The sequence below is a fragment of the Apostichopus japonicus genome, chromosome 14, assembly GCF_037975245.1.
Source record: "Apostichopus japonicus isolate 1M-3 chromosome 14, ASM3797524v1, whole genome shotgun sequence".
NCBI lineage: Eukaryota > Metazoa > Echinodermata > Holothuroidea > Aspidochirotida > Stichopodidae > Apostichopus > Apostichopus japonicus.
Genome location: NC_092574.1, coordinates 24724670 through 24748828, shown reverse-complemented (window position 1 = coordinate 24748828; position 24159 = coordinate 24724670). Strand labels below are relative to the sequence as shown.

Sequence of the window (24159 nt, the reverse complement as noted above, 5' to 3'; positions counted from 1 at the left end):
CGTTTAACAGATTGGTTCAGGTTAACATCAACAGTACATGAAGCAAAAAGTACAGCTTTAAGCATGCCTAATTTGTGCTCATTCTACCATAAACTGAACGCATCGGCTACATTTGATCGAACACGCGAAACCGTCGACTATTTTATTCGACATCGCGACAACAATTTAATAATTGGTAATGGTGAGATCATTCGTCAAAGATTCGCGTATGGTGTAATATAGCATTCACCTGATCGTCAAGAGAATGTTACAAAAGTTAATATTTGAGGATTGCTCATCACGTTTAATAGCTCTCATATCCCTTTGTCGGTTATTTTATGAAGGAGAAACAGAAACCATAAAAAAAAAAAATAATGTCTATATTATGCATAAAAATTTATTCCAGTCTTTATGACATTTTCCGAAATTTCGCAGAAAAGTAAAAGTTTGACACGTCACTTACTTTCATTTTTCTTTGGCATACATTGTATGTATGAATGTATGCTGTATATGTTGTATCATGGAACAATTCAGTCATGTATTAAAGTTATAAGGTGTCTAGGAAAGTTCAGTATATATGGTATACATAAATAGAGGTGGAAGAATTAGTATACTTGAATATTTATAATTTACTACCTTTCTGAAAACTCCTGTATATGAATATTGTGATTAACTACTGTGGTGTCTCGCGATTTTATATGCATGCGCATGAAGTCGTGTAGGCAAGGTGTTTGAAACGAGAAAGCTCGTATCTGAGATTAAAAAAAAACAAATTCTCATTCCAGCGTATAGGTTGCATTCCCTTGACACACACATCTAAAATATTGGGAATGAAGAATACTTTATCATCGGCAAATCCCGGGTACCCTTGGCTTCATTAATCACCGTTTCTGTATATATAGTAAGACAGATAACCAGCCCCTGCCCCCCCCCCCAGGTTTGGTAACGATACTTGTAGAATGTAACATATATGTGTAACTCGTATGCAGAAATAACTTATGCTATATACTGATTAGGAAATTTATGAAAAGTAAGACCAAATATATCGAGAGACGAAATCATTAATGTCGTCGAATTGTTGATGTAATTCAAATGAAATTTGAAAAAAAGAAAAATTCAAATAAGTCTCACGTTCACTTTAGTCACGTTATGTGTTGTTCCAAATATTGAAAGGTGGTTCATTGTTCCCCATTTTAAACCATTTTTCTCAAGTTTGGTCAAAAAGTTTAACAAACAATCGAGTATCGTTCAAAGTAAGATTGAAATTGACCCCATTGTCTTCTAGCTTTGTAAATAAATGAATTTATTTGAAATTCCATTCGGTTCGTCAACAATTCGTCGTCCGAACACTTTTATGGTATTTATTTATGAATAATATAAATTGCCCGTTTGAATTTGTATTTATTATATGACATGTGGAGTTAATATAATGCATTTTATGAACTGAGTATTAACGACGAATAAAGCGTGGAGATCTCAAACCAACTCAAATACCTTTTTTTTTTGTACTGCGTTGTTTCTTATCTTATCTGTTTATCATTATCAAACTAAACCATTTTGCATAACTGCTTATATTTTATTAATAAAATCAATGATTAACAGAGATACCATGCATGGGCTTTGAAAACAAACTTAACAGTATGAACACACATTTAGTTCATCTTGTAAAATCTAAAGAATAATACACTAGGAAAGTTTTTTCTCTTCATAGTTTATAAGCTACGGGTATAATATTTCTATAAGAGCGTGCGGAAACACATTTCTTGCCAGGAGGCATTGTTTTGACAGAAAATATTCACAAAATCCCAAAACGTTCTGTTATCATTTTTCAATAAGTAATCAAATAAATATGTATAACTCGACATGACTGTTAACGTCACGGTATGGAACCAGATGTCTTGTGTTTCCTTGCATAAGTCAATCAGGTCGTGTGAATGCCCGGCTTTCTGAAAAGGTAATAAAATTGTGTAATTTTTATTGTTGTTTCGTAAACTTTGATTCGTTTCCAGTTGACGACATTCCGATGCACTTGAAAGTTAGTGTGACAAATTAATCTATGAGACTTAACGCTCAAGTTGACTTCAGCAATACTTGCATTTCCTGCGTAGGTATACGTGATAAACTAAAAACAAAAACGAAGAATTTTTGTTTTATTAGTATATCGATTTCCCCATTTCCGATGTTTGAGCACATTCCCAAATCTATATATCGTACTGTTCAGTAAAAAGCCAGTGGAATTTTCCTGAACCCCTTAGAGACGATATGTTCTGCCTCGACTATACAGCCTACATGCAAAACGCAGCCAGTATCCATTGCAGTGAAAATTCCCTAATTGATCGTTGTTGAAAGGATACAAATGTATAACATCTGATCATTTTCATTAAATTTGTCTCGGAAGTGGCAAGCCACTTTTATTATGATTATAAGATGACTATAATATCAAATATTTGTTTTAGGTATTGTGTCACGGCTCGATCCTTTCCAAATGCGAACTGCACCTTAAGCATAAAGATAACGGTAAACCTGGAGTGTATTGAAACTGCCTTAAGCATAAAGATAACGATATGTATGGAGTGTATTTCAGCTGCCTTTGTTTTCGCTTGTTTTCTACGAGCAATTATTCACCTTTACATGAACCAACAGACTTGTCTTGCATTATGTAATATCTATGGTAAAAATTCCACTGGTTAAAGTCTCACCCGTAAACGTGATGTTGATTGTAAAACTAACTTTTTAACAATAACTTCGACTCCACAAATATCACTTATAACTTCATATGAACCATATTGAATAAAAATGGAATTAAAACTGTAAAGACAACTACAACTGTTTGGTTGAATTTAAAAATAATGTAAATTTTCCAGCAAATTGTTCAATTAACCTGTTGCCAATGCTTCAAAATTATACTCAAATTTTGTAGCTCAAACGTTTTAAATGATATCTCGTTAGAAGAACGTCATTTTGGAGGACTTGTACTGATATTGGCGTGGGGCTGAGAATGAGAAGTTTTCAATTAACAAATGTTACCCATGCAAATACTGCCATCTAATAGAGTGTGGGAGGAGTATAGGGAGGGGGGGGGGGGGGTCATATATTCGTTCTCATGAGCTCTAAGGAACAAAAACACGGTTCAATTTGATTGATGTAATAATATTAGCTCCGATAATAAATAATACAATACTACATTACAATCTTATTTAAAATATCGATTGACTTCTAAAGTCATGTATAGACAATCCGTGCCAGTTATACTTCACAAAATCCTATATATTTTCTTTTCTTCCTAACAGTTGCGGAGCGTCCATACAGTCAGGTCGGCGGATGCCCCCCCCCCCCAAGGGCGGCGGAAGCACTTTTAATCTGGGGGGGCACCGACATCAAAGGGCACTTTGCAGAAATTCAATTGGACTGATGTAGCCTTATATTTAGTAACCTTTATAACTCTTATTGTATTATCCCCCTTTCATGTAAAAAAAGCATACTAGCACTGCAATATCCAAAGTTGTATGCACGACATTCTGAGCGGAGCGCCACCATCGGTTGGCGCGGAGCGTGCAAGAAAATTTTTGGTTTTACAAACCCCTCAGATGGCCGGAAACGGCCCTTCCCGAGTGTTCATTCTGGTTCCCTGGCCTCTTGCTTACTTGAGACACCTCAATTTTTATGTAGAAAAAGGGCACAATTTTTAACCCTGAGGAAAAGTGGGGGGGGGGCACGTTCCCCCTGTGCCCCCCGGTTCCGCCGCCCTTGCCCCCCCCCCCCCCCCCCCCCCCCCCGACGGACTCAAATGGACTGCTGGCGCCTTTTTCAGCTTTTTACCACTTTTTACTTATTTGCGATTGTTGACTTTTTTAATGCGCTCTCATCTACCTATTGACATTTGTCACATTTTGTTGGTGTCATTTTCTAACAAAATGCTCTAACGGCGGTCTTTAATTTATCGGCACTTCCGTTGTACGAAACTATTTCCAAGAACTGTACAGGATTTTCGATCTATTTTTAGACGATACGCCACGCGCAGTGTCTGAAATCGTAATAAACACCAAAATTTAAGTCGGCATGTAGTGTACGTTAGACGCCGCTCCATGATCAGTGTGTTGATTAGTGCAGTAGGTTATTTGTTAGTTGACAACATTGCCTGTACTTTCAACACCCATTTAAACTTCCGAGTTGTCACAAATGGCGATGTCAACTATTTATTTTTCGTTCAATCTGCAAATTAGCAAGACCCGGAAAGGTCATTTCCGGCGATTTATGGAGTATCTTTACTAAAAACATGTCTGTACGCTCCGCGCCAACCTGTGGTGGCGCTCCGCTAAGATAGTGTCAAGGCACCCGTACAGACCATTCTCGCCCCCTGACCAATACCCCTAGTCCCGCCACTTCTTCCTAATCAAAACGGGGAATATATTATTTCTGATCTCTGGAACCAATGCATGCGTAAAAATTTAAAGTCGTAGAACTTAATAACATGTATTAAAAACTCTTGATGTAAAAAAAAAAAACGGAATCAATTGTACTACCATAATGTAACGAAAAGGATGGAAATGGTCAAAACATTTTGCATCTAAGTCCCTTACCTAACAAAGCATGCTCATAAAGGAGGGGACACCCGTTCCTTTAGAACCCTGCCCGATATACGGACATTGCTTGTAACCCCTCCCCCTCCCCTCCCCCTCCCCTCCCCCAGCAAAGAAAATCTGGCTGGTTGTAAACTGTAGTCGTAAAATGAAAATAATTATGTAGGGACCATTTATACAAATATCATATTAAACTGCATTGTTGCAAATTAGCTGCAGTGGTCTCAAACAGACCGACGGTCAGAAAATAACATTACATTAGTGAAATGTGATAAGGGTAATTTTATGATTAGTCCAAATGTTTGACGAAGGACGATTCATCGATTTTTCGTACTATAAAGATCATTTAAACTTATTTTACGACCGCAGAAGCTTCGCTCGCCTCATGGAGTAAACACGGAAGCAACACATCATGATGGTTCGTAGATTGTAGATAACTTATTAATTAGTCTTCGATTTTACATAGTAAGTTGTAAGAAAGGCATTTTCAGAACAAGAACTCCCAAAAGGTAAGAACATAGCGTTTATATATATTAATTTCATTTTTGCCAATTTTCTCCCGAGAAAAAGGAGGGGAATCGAGGGGGGTACATTTCTCATCCTCGGAACACATGAACTTACATGAAATGTTCCAAAGTGTTTCCAGATTTATTTTTTTATTTATTTATTTTATTTTTGCGTTCATCCAAGTACTGTTATTCAATCATGTGTATTGAGTGATATGCACTTTAACAAAACATCCGTACATCCAAACATTTTCTAAATTGCAAAGATTCTAAATTTGAGTTGAAATGTTGAATTGGCAGATATATACCCGACGTGAAAGTTGTAATATATAAGCCTTTGCGGAGTTCTCCTACATTTGTGGTTGATTATTATACTATCACTATCAATATCATCATCACCATGCATCACCATCACCATCACCATCACTAGCTATCACTATGACTACGTCTATGACTATGGCTATGATTATGACTACATATATGCATAGGCGTAGGGAGGCATGGGGTGCAGCCCCTCCCCAACCAAATATTTTGTGAAAATTCGGGCAATATGCTGAGAATTTTTCGGGCACCTACTGAAAGAAAAATATATTGCAATGTGTTTTTCATTATTATCATTATTATTGTAACGACTCCCCCAAAATTATAACCAATATGGTAGGGTAATAACATGGCAAACGATTGTATGTAATTGGCATGCGATGTAATAACCGATGCATGTCTATATGATATGTAATTGAAGATGTACGCGCGCGGAAAACTTGTGGTTATATTGCAATGTGTTTTTCATTATTATCATTATTATTGTAACGACTCCCCAAAAATTATAACCAATATGGTAGGGTAAGAAGATGGCAAATGATTGTGTGTAATTGGCATGCGGTGTAATAACCGATGCATGTCTATGTGATATGTAATTGAAGATGTACGCGCGCGGAAAAATTGTGGTTATATTTGTCGTGCAAGTCCTTACAGCCCCCCCCCCCCCATCAAAGTGGGCTCCTACGCCTATGCATATATGACTATGACTGTGACTTTGACTATCACTATAAATCAATCAATACATACATCAATCCATCAGTCAATCAATCCAAGTCTTCATGCTTTAATTAACAGCCTAAACGCTCTGTTCCATGTAGGTTTTCTTAACCACTGCACTCCTCGGGAACAAATTAGCTGCCGTTTATGCTATGGACTCAAACATTTTGATGAAGTGGATATTATCAACCGACATGAAGTCCACATTTGAAACTTTTGTTCCACATCGTTATTTCGTGCGTGATCTGCATTTATCGACCAAAGATTCTGAGTGTGTACAGTAATCGTCTCCAATTTTTGGCATTGCGGCCTACCAACATAACTGTACCAGGGAGCTAAAATCTGCCTCAGCGCCACATTGTAAATGATATTATTCAGTTTATCTGTATTCCTTCTGAAATGGCCACGAGGTCACAGGGGTGTTATTTTTTTTATTTTGAGGGATGGTTCCCAGCCTCCGCTACAGGTATATGACAGTGGCCTTACGCCCCAAGGGCCTCGACCTGAAATTTCTGTATAAACTTAACAAAATCTACTATATCACACCCACCCGCACTGCCTTTCAAATCGTTCTCTACTCACTGGGATCCATCTAACACACGGATCTTTGAGTTTATATTTTCTAGCAGTATTGCTTTACAACGAAGCATACACGTAAAAGTGATTTCGCGTGCTATCCCATTTTCATAGCGTTTTAAGCCTACATGAAACAAAACTTGCATTTATTCTCATAGAAACTGGTCACCACAGTTTAATTGCTAACTATATTCCAGTTGGATAACGCGAGTAATATACTAGCGTCAACTTGTCTCTTCACTGCGCCTAGCGACCGCTTTAGCCTTTAATTCGTTTACCCATCGTACTGTGCTTTCGTTACGGTTTGACATCGTTTGCGGGTCAAATCGTCTTCAATACGAGGCCTCAGATAACCTTCAAAAGCCTGATGCAGAGGCTTACATGCCAGAACAGTTTTTCTGCTTCACGGAAAGGCAAGTTGGGTTGTTAAGACGACCTTTATCCATTCTTTGTGACAGCACATGTGCTGTATTTGCTCTAACGGTAACGTTAGGCTTTAGTATAACGTAGGCCTAAGTTACTCGAGTCTAATGTTACTGTTTCGTTAGCACAACCATAGCGTGACTGATTCGTTCTGGGCAACGGCATAACGTTACTGCCGTTAGCTAATACTAGTAATACTGCCTACATCACTGATGGCCCGCCTGGGGGAGGGGTCTAAGGGGAGGGGGTGTCCCCCTCCCCTTTGGATTTTTTTTTGCATTTCCACTTGGCCTCAGATGCAATTTGGTGCAATATAGCACACTTCAACTCCCACTCCATTTTGTAAAGAATTTTGCATTTTCACCTTGCCTTAAATGCAATTTCGTGCTCCAAATGAGATTTTTTTCTCATTTGGAAATGAAAAAGGGGTTTTCTGACTTGCGGAGCGGGGGGGGGGGGGGGGGCGGAATGATACTTCCGCCCCCATATTTTTCACTGGGGGATGGCGCCCCCAGCCCCCCGGTTCCTACGCCCTTGGATTATATAATATGATAACTGATAAGCACTAGGCCAGGCAGATATAGCCTCCGCCTACCTTGACTTTGAAGAGCTATTCCCGTAACTTGAGTTTGAGACCTACTAGTATAGTCAGTATTGCGAAGTTCGGAACACTGCAAAGTTCGGACACCCCTAAGAAATACACGATTTCACCATGACAACCTAGGCCTATAGCAACAGCCAATTTCACGAAAAACTACAAAGCTACAGTTATTTTCTCTCCAAAATGACCCGTGTGCAAGTAAGTACTTACATATTTGTCAATAAAATGACGGAGATCTATGAAGTCTGTTATAAGTACTGAAAGAGCAACTGCGCCACCAATGTTATCACCAGCGCCACACTGTGGGACCGGGTGTCCGAACTTCGCAATACTCTAGCAAAGAAATACCAGTTCCACAATCACGAAGAATCTTCTTGGAATGCAACGTGAAAACAGTTTGCAGGAAAGAAAGTTTGGCCGTGTATCTTAATATAACACACTTCTCCCACCATATCAAGTATATTTTCAGGTGATTTATACCAGAAGATACAGTTTTGGGGTGTTTTAAGGCTTAGGTGTCCGAACTTCGAAGTGTCCATGCTACTACTAGGTTTAGGCTAGGGCCTGCTCTAGAGTAGTTAGATCAATATAGCGAAATACAAGGAACTCGTTGCCAAAATTGTATGCATAATACTCATTTCGAATAAGCATGTTTTCGCGGTTCACATGAAATTCAACATATTGTCTAAAAATGTTTGCTTTGCCATAGCCTAGGCTCAGTCCAAGCTTAAGTTTTGTTACATGAAACAGCAAACCAGTTAATCACTAGGCATATAAGCCTAGTCCTTATAATTAAAGGCTTAACCGACGTTACGATCTAAACTTTTGGCAAGGAAAATCCTAAAACGTTCCTTGGTAATTTCCATTTTCTGGTATTTTTACACACGTTTAGTTCCGTTTCGCTAAATCTAGGCATAATTAAGTAAGTTAAAATACTACGGAGGCTAGGCTATACATGTAGCCTAGGCTTAATCACAAATTGCCAGTGAAAGCTTACAGCAGCCGTACTGATTTTACGAAATGCAAATAAACACAATACCAAAAACAACATATGCACAAGACAACTACCAACAAGTAAACTTTCTTATTTTCGTGCAGTTCAGAATAAGTTATGTTGTTCTGTTTATATATATGACAATATTTTGTCGAAATATCGACTTTGTATATTGACTATAAATGAAAGTGGTAGATTTACAGGCAATCGTTACAGGCCTTATTAAGCGTATCTGTAGAATACTTTTCAGACGGTTAACTTCGTGTTTGGAACCTGATTTTTTATAGACCGAAAAGAATATCCAGCATAGTAGCTCTAGTTCTTCAATCCGCCTTAAAGAGTTAACGTCTTAATGTTAAAGAATACATAATATAAAGCTTCCATTTAAATAAAAGAAAGAAACACATTGGTCCAAATCCTGTAATAAAAGTTTGTTTTGTTTCCGAAACAAAATATACTAATTGCAGTTTATGTCGTTGCATTTCGCAATAATCGGCCGTGATAAAGTGTAAGAAATGATTATGGAACTTTGGAAAATATCAGACAGCGATCTTAACTGAGTGATCGACAGACAGATTAAGGTGTTTTCCATTTATGGCGTTACAATGTATTTAGCATTGTACCAACACGTACAAATAAACTCTATCAACTCTAATCTTTAGAGATTAGTAACGAAACAAGCCACCAATATACGTCTCTGTGTTCGATATTAAACTTAGAAAATGTATTTAGCCTTGCTGGATAGGTAACTGCTTTTAAAATGACAAAATCCGGCGTCTCGAAGTTAAATAATCTGTGTAGGCCTTATTGCAGGAGACAGCTGAATTCCACAGAATACACACATTTAACTCTGGTATTTTAAGTGTAACAATAGCTGCGCGAAAAGTACTAAATAAGACGTTTCCATGTACAACAATGGCAAGGTAAACATCGTTTTAATATGAGTCTTACTTTTAGAAAGAATACTGATTTTCCAAGGTTTTGATTTGAACGTATTTGTGGAGCAGCCAATGACCTTTCTGCTTATGCTTCAAGGCCTTAAAACTGCTAAAATATCGTGGGAGTCATGTTTAGTATTGCTTTATTCAATGATTTGTAGTAGTAGCGAACTTGGGGTATTTGCTTCTATTATTTAAACGCACTCTGTTTAAAATGCTACAGACTACTGGTGGTTTGGTGACTGTAACCTTGCATAACACCAACTTTAATGCTACAGTCATGTGATGCAGTTATGATATGTGGAATTACACATTCACTGCAACACACATTTACAGTGGATTTCAAATTTATTTATAAATCTGAAAGAAAATAAATTAACAACATATTAATAACTGAAACTTTAACTAAACATCTGGCTTCATCGGTGTCAGGTTATAACATAAGCGGATGAGAAAAGTGCCTGTGGGTCCCAAGTTCTTAGGGCCTCTCGTGTCAAAGGTCCAATGATAAGACTTCCGGAAAAGACATCCCAGCCTTTATTTTCCGGATGTGCATAAATAAATAAGGTTTGGGAGAAGCATTTGGTGCTTAGGCTCCAGAATTGTTTATCCGGCACTGATCAAAGTTGACAGTGAACGTTCTAAACTTGGGCAATTCCGTAAAGTCGGACGTACATTTCGGACACTTTGTTGATCCATATCTCAATGGCTATATATAGGAGATAAGTTTTCATTTGGGTTTTATGGAACATCTACCTTGTACTATTCTTGATGGAGTTTCATTCCTTGTCCATCCAAATAAACTACAAAAATACTCAAAAAACCTCCCTGTGACGGACGTACCCAGAGAAAGTGACTTTTTCAGATCGTATTTTTCGTTTGAAAATTTCTGTGAATTGGAATGGGATACAATTAAAAACTACTATACATGTTATGAAGAAGACTCTCAACTACACATATCAGTAAACAAGAAGTTGAAACCTTTATCACTTCCCTGCAATATTTTCAAAAATTCCTCTGTGACGGACGTACAATTTTTTGTGACGGAAGTACATGTGTGAAATTATATAGTAAATGTACGTCCGTCACAAACAAAAGTGCTACTTGGTATCCCTAAAATTTCAATTTGTGACAGAGTTTCACCCAGAGTTTCCACTGTTGACAGATGTACACTATAATGCAGCATTTACTTGTGGCTAATGGAATAACTTAGGTAAAAGTAATGGTGAAAAGAAGGTTCACCCTCTCACAAAATTTCTATTCTATTGGAAATCTATATTTCACTTTAAGTTGTATGCAAATCATCACTTGAAATGGTAATGGTAAGCTCATTTAAAATTTTGTGTGCATCATTTCAAACAATACAGATGTTAGACCCCTAGGGTGTTGAAGTTCTCTAGTGGGTCAGAATGATGGGTCTTTATTAACATTAAGATGGTATGAGCACCAAACCATTTTTTCTTTCACTTTTCTTCACACCCTGTTTATTTATTTGACAATTTTTTTTATTAAAATATATACATGTACTGCGGGCTTCTGTATGGATAATATAACAGCACATTTCAGCAAACAAGAAATTCAGAACTTCAGATGAGTGATACATTGTGTTGTATTGCTTCAGACGCTCTTAGGCTGTGTTCGCATTGGATCCCCTGTTTTTAGTCCTGTGTTGACAATTTAACCGCAAATATGTTTCCAAAATCTATAGTGTTTACACTTGAACTCATGCTCCAGCTCTGATTTCCCACTCTGAGTCAATGAAGAGGAAGTTACAATATTTGTATGGTGACTCTCACAAAAGTGTAAATGCACAAAGTGTATGGCAAATTTATAATATAGATGAGTTTCACTAACTTCTGCATAGATTCAAGATTGAGGTGAAAGTGGGAGAAAGAAGTCAGTGTGATAACACTGTTATAACAAGTGAAGTCAGTGTTATAACCAGGGTGTGCATACTACAAATAGCTTTTCAGTAGTATTGCTGAATAGCTATGAGAGCATTTACTGGCAATAGTTCTTAAATATCTCATGTCAAGATACAGAGATACAGCGGCAAACCCTTGGTTAGTATAGCAACTATGAAACATGTATAAAAGTAATACACACAAACACTGTGAAGTTAAGGAAGAACCATCTGGTAACTCTGTCCACCAACATAAAACTATGAGCACATGTGGTTCAAAATTAACTCTTCTTCTACAAATGATACCTGAAACCCAACACAAAAGGTAATGAACCTAAAGCAAATGTAGAACAAATTACATCAAAACAATAACATGCATACTACAGCAGTAACAAAATAATAACAATTGCAATAACAGTTCTTGATGACTCTCAGACAATCTCCTTTCTAAAATTGATTTATTATTTACTCAAAACTAGTTGAACACAGTGTAATATATATGTTGGATATCGAAAGGAAACCTCATGGTCAGAGGGAAGAATAAATGGCAGAACTACAAGAAACAATGTTGTACACAAACAAATAGTTTGTAGCTAATAGTTCCATATATGTCCATGGTTAATTTGCCTAATAGTGCGTGGAACAGGCATGGTGTTATGTAGTTCGTTTGCCTTGATCTCGGGTCACCTTGGTCCCCCGAGTGTTCACACTCTGGAACTGAAATCCCCCAGAACATGGGACCAACATGTAGCGGTCTGACTCTGAGTAGGATAGTATTTACACTAGGATGTTGGTCTCGAGCAGGAGATATGATTCGATCGGATCCCCTCTGTGCATGTTCTAATGTGAACAAGGCTTTTTAGATGAAAGTGTTATATCAATGTAGACAATAGCATACTGTACATGTGGTTCAATACCATGCCATTTATTTGATATTTTGCCAAGTGCTAGCCAGTAACACAAAATATATGCTAGTTGACACTGAAGTATGCAGTGTTTGCATACCACTACATTAATGCTAATGAGACAACCTTAAAACTACCTAATGTCTGTGTTAATGACTAAATGGGTTTGATTTTTAAATTCAGAGGTAATGTAGTGATAAACATGTTAAAATACATTGTTTATCTAAACAGAAATAATGTGACGGACGTACGTGACGGACGTACGAAAATACGTACGTCTGTCACAGCATTTTCTGAAAAAAATAAAATCCTAGGGATTAAAGGCACATTATGTAGTAATTGAGTGTTCAAAATGTGCATTGAATTGTAGATGTCTTGAAATCTGGGTACTTTCTTCTGTATGAAATTTTAAAAAATGTGATTTTTCTGTGACGGACGTACACATGACAAGCGACATTTGTAAAAAAAGTTATTCTCAGAAAACTGAAAATCCCTGCAACTTTATCTATTTGTCAATTGAATCTATATATTATATTACTTCAGCAAATCCAAGAATATTTATTCCTCTGAAGATACACAGGCAAAAATAGGCATTTTGTTTTGGGGTGATTTTTGTGAAGCAAATTTGAGATTTTTTCGGTTGACTGATACACACCTTAATCTGCCTGAAAACAATGTGTTCTGTGAAAATTAGCTAAATATTATGGAACTCCATAGTTTTAGCTTTCATCTGATACCCTACATGTAATGATTCAACGTTTTTTAATTTTTGGTGAAAAGGTTTACTAGTTTACGGAACTGCCCACTTGTTAAATTTGAAGCTTTAATATCTAAAAATCACATCACTGTAAAATTGGGATCATCTAAGTGCTCGTTGTAATATCAGTCCTCAATATACTGTTACACAATTCAGAAATAGTTTCACAGAAACGTTACTTACATGGTCGACGTAGGTAGAGTGCACGGTATGAAATTATAGAAAACCAATTGAGGACTAAATTTAACAACTGGTTAGAGTTTTTGTAATTACCGAAAAGCTAAAAAGTCTAAAAAGCTAAAAGCTAAAAAATTTAGCTATCTTAACAACGTTTAAAGAGACACGTGCTTTCGTTACCACAACTATTGTTAATTCCGTCAATAACATATTGTGTAATTCCCTTTGGCAAGTTAAAAGCTCTTGCGAAATAATTCATAACGGAAATGTTCTGGGTTATAGTTAACTTAAAACCCATTCATCCGAGATGGATGCTGCTTCATTTAAAAAAAAAAAAGAGAAAAAAGAAAAGAAAAGAAAAGATGTATGGATATGGGGTTGATATTTTTATTCCAATATTAGGTACGTTAATAAATAAGTCATAACGATATATTTCATTTATTACAAATTTCTGCAGAATACATCGAAAGCATGGCCAACAATTTTTTGCCGTAAAGTTACGCTTCCTTTCTGAAAGGAAAAAGATCAGATAAAAATATTACTTGTATCTAAAAGAAAAAGAAGAAGAAGAGGAAGAAAAAGTTGGATGAGTAGGAATATGTTTGTAATATCATTTTCGTACAGGTCAATGAAAAATCTTATTGTTAATGAACAACACATGGTTAAACACCATATAATATCAACACAATAACCAGCTAGTTACTTGATGAATGTATTAAACCTTTTCTTCTCCTTCCTGGTTATAGCAACATGGATTCTAAGAGATTGAAAGCAACAACAAAAACATCTCCATCTTCCTTGAAACGACTTTATCATCGATTCTGCGACAGCGAAACGAAGGTTATGTCCGTTAAAATGCCATTTCTAACGTCTGCTCAGATAACCGCTAAAGTGAAGAAAAGATGGCGTTCATTATCGACAGAGATGAAGCTGATGTCAACCAATAGAAAATCCACGTAAGTTACATGGTGCTTGTATTTGTTGCTCTCGTTACTTCTAGGTCCACCGCTGTAAAAGCTGATTTTTATAGTCATAAATTCACCTTGTAATTTAATAAACAAATTCATTACCAGCTTGCAAACAAAAGTAACTTTCTTATTGTGCTACAAAATAATTCTGGTAAGTTATTTTTTTAATTCCTTCTATATATCTTCTTCCACTTCCGGTGAAGATAATATTCTTCGACCTCACATGTACAGATCCACGCAATTATTTCTTGCACGAGTATCGTTTTTAATCTTTCACAGGTCACCGTCTAGGTTAGAATTTAAAGGCTTGACGAATTCCGAAAGAAAATTATTTGGCGTTACCTCCAATTTGCTAAACGTACCCACAAAAGCAGAGCAAATACATTACCAAAACCGCATGTTCTGGAATTCTAATGGAAAAGTTAAACAATCAGATAGCAGTAAAGTTGCAACTGATGACGAAATAGACCCAAACGTGTGTAGTTTTAAAGAGGAACGTCAACTAGAAATTGCTGATAGCAGGAAGTTGGATAAACTTGAAAAAAAGTTACCGGATGAAATAGCAGGACAACCCCGTGAACAATTTCCGAAGAGACATAGTGCTTCACATGTTTCGCATTCTGCTAATAATGGGCTCGCGAATTCTGCAATAAGAAGATCAAAGCGAATCGCTGGAGTAATTTCAAAGCGTGCTGAAGGCATCAAAGATATCGAAACGGGGAGGACAATACCCTGTATAGACACTAAAGAGAAAGTCATGAAAAAGACGGACAGAAGTTTTACTGGTGTGAAACTCCGTAAGCGTGTTATACCGGAGGTTGTTTTACAAGAATACGAGTTCAGTGATAACGCAGAGAGTAACTTAAACAGCACGAAAAGACAAGGAAACTTCAAGTCAGAAAGTAAGTTTGTTCGGCGAGGTGCAAAAGGCAAGACTCAACACACCGCGTCAACTAAAATGGCTCAGAGAGAATTACGTACAAAGACCAATTCATCAACACGGGCACGTAAATTAACAGAGAAATCAATGGGTGTAGACAGGAAGAAATCAATCCGCAGACACACAGACAGAAACAAGGAGCCTAAGTGGAATACTGTGGGACGATTCTACCCAAAACGACGTTCCTCACGTATAAAGAAACACATCTCGACCGGAAAGACCGATGAAGCAGGAACGCGACAGCAAGGTATATATGAAGACGAACCATTTATTGCAAGGGAGGCCTGAGGCCCTAGATTCCTCATTTGTTTAGCTTGCATTACAATATCAATAAACTTACCAAGTACTTCTCAACATAACACGGCAACAATCAAACTATAACACATCCTTCCTCCATCAACTGAATATTAATTAATTAATGAATTCTATTCGACGAACCATTTGTCGCCTAGACACATTTCTTGCATTCATTTTCTTATTGAGAAATCACCTGTAGGCGTACATAGTTGAAACTCTAAACACTTTAATATATCACGTGATCAGTATTTGAATAGGGAAGTTGAAGATTTTATGACGCACTTGTTTTAGATCTATTAGCATCCACTATTTAAATTTAACCAAAAACTGTTTTAAGTCACTTTCTTCATTTGTGTGATGAGTATTTGAAGTAAACAAATTGTGAGTTCTTTACTTACAAAATCTACCATAAATTGTAGCATCCCCCTGCACGGAACTTAATTCGCAGCAGTGTCTGTCTTTTTAAGGAAGGTATGAAGAAGTTTTTGAGAGGATAGTCTGTAGCGGGTGACCCCCAAGTTACTTCGACTGTCTGCATATTTTCAACCTAAGATGAAACCTTTTGTGTAATTTTACATTGTTTATCTCCTATTACCTTGTTATAACACTCGTACCTGATGCGTGTTTTTTTTTTAATCAAAAGGATTTGCAACTTCTTGTGAGACCCTTTGATAACGTTGTTTTATTTATTAAGGTCTTAACTTGTCTTTCTTTTACATTTAAGGCAGTCGCTATGGTACGAATGAATCCAGCGACTCTAGTGAGGAAGACGCAATTTTAGTTACAAGACGTGAATGTTCAGACATGTTTGTTGAGTTTGTTGACTATGATCGATCGAAAACATCAGCTGAACCTCAAAACAATGATGAAGCCGATGAAATAAAAGAAGGCGAGAGCAAAACAAGTAGAAAGCGCAAAATAGATCATACGCGTGAACATCCGGGCATCTCGGAATTAGGGAATAATGGATTTGCACAAAACGCTCGCAGGGGTAGTGGTGAAGCGGGTGAGAAACAAGATATCTACAGCTTTGATTCATGGTGTCAAAATTCTACGGAAAGTGATGAAGACGATCCCGCACTAATCCGGAGATCTTATAATGATCCTAACTCACGGAAAAGAGAAACATTGATGGACAATTCACGGTCAAAGCATACTTATTCAGCGCTCCCAGACGATAAAGATGGGTTTTCTAAGACCAATACCACTTCTGATGATATTAACAAATGTATCTGGACAAGTACAAATTCTCTAGAAAGTCGCGACGCTTTTACAGGAATTGCAAAGAAGGGGGAAAAAATCTGCGAAAGCTTTAGCCAGTTTTGCAGTCAGCAGTCCTCACTTCTAAGTTCATCTTGTGAAGATGAACACGAAGATACTGGCGAGATGGGACCACAGTCTTCCTATGAGTATTATGAAGTTTTGAAGGATTCCCGCAATAACTTAGAACCCACCCGCATCGTTGGTAAGTGAAGCCATATTTTTTGGGTTATATCCATTCTCAGCAAGATACTGTAAAGGTAAACTCATGAATATCAATCACATATGTACCGAGATATTATGTCCTATGAAATAAGCAAAAAGAAAATACGGTTCTTGTCTTTTAAAATTTGAAACCTAACATCTAATTACTTTGCTATTGTTTTCTTATAAACACCCAACAAAATTGACAGCTTCTCGAGTTCGAACAAGGAGCAGAACCTCGCTGTTGTTGGGAAATAACCCGGATAACAAGGAACTTGACGCAAAGGAAAATAAAGCTCTCAAGATGACTGACAACATTACGCATGATGAAAGCTGTTCACTAGATTCCAAACCTGAAAACTTACTTTGCGATATGTTTAATGACCAATTTTCAGCACACGATGTAACTGAAGTACAATCAAACAGGTATTTTTGTTATAAAAATGTCATGTGTAATTCTTAAATGCTTCATTTTCTTTCAAATCCCCCCCCCCCCAATCAACAAATGTACACCAGAGACTAAACAAAAAATAAATCAAAACTAATTTATGTGAGGGCGTAACTTCTCCAAGCGCCGCCATACACTTGAGTGGCCTGTCCATTTCGACCGGTGTCACTTTTTGCAAAGAATATAATACGCTTCCAACTAGCCAATTGATTTTTATGCACTTAAATATATGTCTAGTCATCCTATAATGATATCACCCAACACTCTTCTACAGAGTGCTGTAATTCGTTTACCTGAGCTGTCTCTAACAGTACATTAGCAATCCTCTGTAACATTGGTGAATGAAAAGGGCAAGTTATGAACCATGGAAAGAGGAACAACATAAATGAAAGTGAAGTGGAAGAGTTACCCCCAGATAAGATGAGTGATTGATAACATCATCATCTTTGAGTCGTCCGTATATTGATCACAACAGCATTTTGGCTCATCTTGGCGGAAAGTTTCTGGAAAACAGCTGTCCAATATATTTTGACGCTCTCCGGATTCGTTCTATAAGTAAACTTGTTGATGCACCTGAATGAATCTGTAGGGATAATGAATAGATGCAAAATCATTGGAAGTTAAAGTTCACTGTGGGTGTCACTGACTTCTCTTCCCATATTTCTTAGCTGTTTAGTCATTTGATTAAGAAGTAGTTGAAGACCGTACTCACAATCTAATAATAAAAGCTGTTGAGCGGAATTTGGCAATAAAAATCCATCACAGCAGTTTACGTTTTGCTATCACATATCCATCATTTCAAACAGATTCATCTCTCGCTTTCCCTCTCTCTCTCTCTCTCGTTTCCCATAGCCGAGCTATCCGAAGTAGAAGAGACAACATCTTGGTCAACAACTTTCAAACCTTATTCACTGATGAAGATTTCTTCATGTAAATAAAGAAAGCAAGTAGGAAAACTGAATGGAGATAAAGTGTTTGCTGTAGTTTACACGTGCCTGGATCAATTACTGTATAATGTAAGAAAAAAATTATGATGTGGTTAATCACACTAAGTATTAGAAGGTAAACAGCAAGTTACACAACGATAGGTTAGAATCTTCGTAACTTTGGAGAATATTGAGATTTATAAGTTTCCAACTCTACTATACACTTATGCAGGTAGGTATATCGTGATACCCGTTGATGTTAACATTTGAAATACATAGAAAAGAGGCAGGTCAGATGATGGGAAGATATGGGAATAAATCGGAGTAGTATTCAAAGAGGTTTGGAAGAGAAAGTACAAAACACTATAAAGTTTTCCCTTTGCTCTAAAGTAATTACAAGCTCTGTTTCCTTTAGACTTCTCTAGACGCCTGGAGATATTATAAATAAATTTAATAGTAGCACATGCAAAAAATGTCTGCAATGATTGGGCTATCTCAACTTGAAAAAAATATACAAGATAATAAATTTCATATCCAACTTTAAAAACATATCCAAGATAATATGTGAAGTTGCTCAAGGATAATCAGACAGAAGAGTTTAGGAATATTTAATGACTATATATCCACACCTATGGGCATACTAAAGGGCATCTTAAAAGATGTTAATCTCCAGGAAATTACAATTGATACACATAATACAGTAACTGGTGTTTCTTAATAAAATATTTGTGAAACTTCAGTCAAACAATTTTTTGATAAAGATCGAACGCGTTGAAAATTCAAGAGGCCAGTTTCAAATTTCTCGGTTTAATTTTGTCGGAGGCCATATTTAAAAGGTCAGAATTTGAAACAGTTTCTTAGTACGGATGATAACACCATAACCTATGAGGTACATTTGAAGGAGTCAAGACTGCACGTCATAAAAAAAAGAACAAGTTTGTTTTTTATCCATTTCCTTCATAAAGCAAAAAGGACTGTACTTTGAATCTAAGCCTTATTTGAAACATGAGTATTCTTGCCTATAAGTATAGTGAAAACTGATGAATTATTGATATAACTAGTCAAAGTAATTATAGTTTTATCCTTTGCCACTTGGATGTCCAAAAGTTTTATTATCGAGTATATATGTCTATATATATAGTTTACCAAATTGACATATATTGTTGACGCTGCGGTTACCTTAAAGCAGGGGCGGACTGGGTCTTAAAACCGGCCTGGGCATTTTCCACCTAGACCGGCCCATTATTCATTGATATGCTACTTACATAGCGATCGCCATCCTAGGGGAGGGGTGTCCCCCTCCCCGTTGAGATTTTTTGAAGTTAAGGAATGCCTAAATGCAAAATGGTGCTATATTTCTCAATTTTGTAGGTTACAATCATCCTTTAAAACTGACCCAAAAATAATATTCCAGAACCAACACTTGATTCATCTAAGGAAAGTTAAAAACGTAAACAAATATAGACAAAACATATGTTTAAGACTGGATTTTATTCATTTTTTCAAGCAAGTTGTGACAACATGCTTGAAAAATGGAAACAAACCTAAATAACATCCATTAGTACTGACGGGTTGCCAATAGCACGTTATTTTGTTACGAACTAACGGACTAACTATAACATGGTGATTTCATGAGCTGATTCCAACAGTTAAAATAATATTTCTGCACAGCCCGTCTGTATTCTATTAACTACTGTGAAAATGGGCTTAATTTTTACCAGGCTCCCAAGCCCACTGGGCATTGCCCAAATGCCCGTGTGGACAGTCCGCCACTGCCTTAGTGTGATGTGTTACAGTAAATTGAATGAGTTGTTACTAGCAAATAAATTGCTCTTTTATTCTACTTTTAGTTTGCTACAACCTCAGCTTGATTAACATTGCAACAAATTCGTTGTTGATTAAAAGCAACTTGCACATTCTTTGTGTTCTTTGCAAGTAGTGTTTCTTGAAAACATGTCTTTAGATTGAGCAGTAAACATAAGAAGTTGCGTTCATTCAAATAAGTTAGTTTACATTTGGAAGGAAAATTTGCTTACCTTTTATTGACGTTCTAAGGGAGTGATGTTGACACAAGTTATTGTGAAATGCCAAGGTGGAAATTACTTAAGTCTCTTGTGAATTAAGTGCAGATTTGAGAATGTTTATCCTCCAGAAAACTTTTAATACCATTTACAGTTTTTTAAATTTTAACATTGGCATGTTTTTGACGAAAATTTACTTTCATAAAAAATATGTTTCTTTTGAATCGGTAGCATATCGTGTTATCATATATTTTCCCATCCACCAGAGCAAGGATGTGCAGCCTCCCCAAAGATCAAGAAAGCCCAAAACAAAGGTTTTCAGCAAGTGTAAATTTGTGTCTACATATCAGGTAGAACCATCGACACATTTGAAAGCAATTTATACACATTCGTAAGCTCGTTGGCCTTGTGTGGACATAATGACTACCAATATATAATACACTGTCATATATAGATGGCGGTAGACATCTTTCATTGTTAGTTATGTTTTACTAGACGGAAATGTTTTGTCTGGTGTCTATTCGTGTTCACATCGGAAAATTGACGTTTCATATAATACCACATGATAAATTATTTGAAGTTGAGAAATAATTGACCTGCACCTTTAAAGTTATCGGATAATACTTCTTCATCCCTTGAAATATTTGATACAATTGCAAAAAAAAAATGGTTTATAATATTTAATTTGGTTTTATTTTTTTGATGAAAGACCAAAGACGAAAAGGTAATCCGATTCCAATGGAATGTCTTGCTTGATAATTGTTATTGTATATTAAGTTGTCGTTCCTGTTCTTGATCGTTCTTGTTCGTTCTTGTTCGTTCATGTTCGGTTATGTTCGGTTCATTGATCGTTCGGTTTTTTCATAAATGAGATTCCAACATATTATGATGTGGTTGATATGTCCGACGTAAAGCGTTCAATAAACTTGTATTACTTTAAATATTTGATTTCATACAGTATTGACATTACAGCATTCTTCAATCACATATTTATATTTAGTTAACGCGAATTGCGTCTTCCTTCCTCTTAATAATTTCATCAAACGTAAGCGATGGACTTGTAAGGACTAGAAGAAACATCTTGGCAGCATTAAAATTACACGTATCAGTTGTACGTAGGAATGAACACTCAACACAAAACGTCTTTACCTCGGAACATCCATCTCGAAAAAGTCTGCGCCACCGCATGTCCGCACTGACGTTACCAGGGGAGACTCGTCCTACCGGTTCAGGAACAAACTGATATGCCGAAGGCGGCGATTGACTCTTTATCCACCCGATTTTTTCTCATATTGGGTCGGCCGCGAATTGCCGAATGCTCTGCTTCCTTCAAGGCCCTTTCGCCACCGACTGGATAACTGAGCCGGTATCAATTTATCCCACACTCCGCCCCTGGACGTAACATAAGCCCCAACACACTTAGAAGGCTCAATTCGAAACAGTAAAATGTGGTATCGTGGTTGAAGTACTGTGGGTAATGTGGTGCAGAAAATAAGCTTAGGTAATGTTATTTTTCAAACGGAAATGATGTGACGAAAGTATTTTGTAGGGAGTTTGGATTATGAAAACTACTATAGTGTATGTGAAAACGACGTATCACTCGTCATTCCAATGAATGTCAGTGAGAAATGGATCGTTAGCTAATTGCATTAATATCTAAACCAGGCTGGTTTCCTACTATTCAGGGCAAATACTTGACCTAGCCTAAACTGCACAAAAGGAATCTGGACGAAATTTTCATTCTTTCATTTCTACCTTATGTATAGCCTAGGCTAATTGTGAAACCTTGTAGATGTGAAGAAAGAATTAATGGCATTCGTATAAAACATAAAACTTTACAGCTCTTGAGTACACCAAGTAGGGGGAGGGGCGGGGGGTTACGTAAAATTTAAATGAAAAGTACCAACTCTTTAAGAAGTGAGCTTGATAAGAAAATGTTCGAAGATAATTATATGTCAGGACTCCACTTAACGCATATGTTTAACATGCACGTACCTCGCTGAACTTGTAATAACATATTTACAATGTAAGGTGATGCTATTCAACTACATTGTTGGAATCCCCAAATATTTACAACACTGATATATGAATATGGGGGCGATATACCACTTTTAACTGCAAAGTAACTACTTGACACTGCCCTACCTTCGTATTCCTCTTTCCAAAGAATTTCATGTGCTATGTTGATTCAACACTTGTGCAAACATTTATTCAATTCTGAGTTACTTAAAATTCAATTTTACCGGAATTGCGTTATACGAATGAGAAATGTTAAACAAAAGTTTAATTTTTTTGTCGATTTTATGTTAATATCCTATATGTGTGATGAAACACATTTGGTATAAGTTTCCCGTTCGAGAAAAAAAAGTTTTGCACTTGCTATTAGATGAAGTTTTAGATAATAAAATACTACGAATTTGTAAGTCATAGTGGTCCTTAGTAGGTCTATGCCCATTTCAGTTTTGTCAATCTAGTTTCTTGGAACATCAAGGCAATGTTAACTAACAGTAACAATAATGTTATCAATAAGTCTTGTATGTATATATGTGACGGACAGAATCGAATGAAGGATTTTATAAAGGATTGGGATGGCCCTGGCTCGTTGCAGTCATCTCCCATTCATGGGAGTCTGGGGTTTCCCGAGACACAAAAATTAAAGTAGATACGTCTAATGGTGCATTCGTATTTAGAATATGACTTATATATCTGTAATTAGCTCTTTGCGCAAGTTCGTGCCACTAAATATAGGGCGTTGTGGTCAAGGGGTTAAGGCAGTGGCACTTTATCTCCATTGCCTCTCTTCACCCAGGTGTATAAATGGGGACTTGCGAGGTAACTTGTAAATATATGCGTGCGCCGGTTTGTGACAGCACCCTATGGGAAGTCCCCCGGGGACACGTGGTTGTGGTGCACTATGGAGCCCCAGGAGAGATTCACTGAAGTGTGCACACTTTGGTGGGTAGGTGTGACAAGTTACCAATGCCCAGGGTTAGTTCCAAAATCGTGTTAGAGGGCCTTGGCCTTGAACAAGACTGTAAACCTAAAATAATAAAAATAATAAAAAATGCTCTTGATTTTGTGTATGTGGTCAAAAAGCGGTTGGAGGCCACGGCAGTGGACGATATCTCCCCCGACTGAATTGTTTGCCAGAACTGAAGGTCCGTCCACTCCATACAATTGGGGGAGATATCTGGATGATGTTTTTGAAATTTGGAATCATGGAAAGGAAGCGGTTCACTTTTTTTAAACATTTTATTAATCCTATTTATCTTCCACCTGCTGCTTAGACCCCCCCCCCCCCAACTCGTTATGAAGATTGTTTCCCTAAGAAATCCATCCTACAGAAGAAAAAAAAAAATCTCCAAAGGAACATATGCAAAACGCTAATGAGCCGTATTCCAAAATACCTAGTGCAGTTGGAAAAAGAATCAAATCAATTCACTTCAATTGAAAGTAGCGCCATCTTTTCAGAATACGTCAGTAACAAGAAGGCTGTAAAATGGAAGAGCATTCTCATACGGCAAACAATTTATATACTTCGTATCATCAGTAAATTTAATTTGATAATATATTGGATAGTTGCGCTTAATAATATATGGGATACAGTTACGTTAGATAATATATGGGATAGTTACGTTCGATAATATGTCGGATAGATTTACCATTAATAATATATCAGATAGACTTACATTTGATCATATATGGGATAGAGTTGCGT

At 36.8% G+C, this 24159-nt stretch overlaps 1 protein-coding gene across 1 annotated transcript; it reads left to right on the top strand.

The window, feature by feature from the left end:
* Positions 1–6899: 6899 nt before the first annotated feature.
* LOC139979998 (uncharacterized) lies at positions 6900–21387 on the top strand. The gene is made up of 6 exons (XM_071991323.1): positions 6900–7092; positions 14124–14333; positions 14625–15532; positions 16307–17047; positions 17256–17472; positions 18347–21387. The coding sequence occupies exons 1-6, from the start codon at positions 7061–7063 to the stop codon at positions 18426–18428; spliced, it is 2190 nt and encodes a 729-aa protein (XP_071847424.1). The 5' UTR covers positions 6900–7060; the 3' UTR covers positions 18429–21387.
* The last annotated feature ends 2772 nt before the right edge of the window (positions 21388–24159 follow it).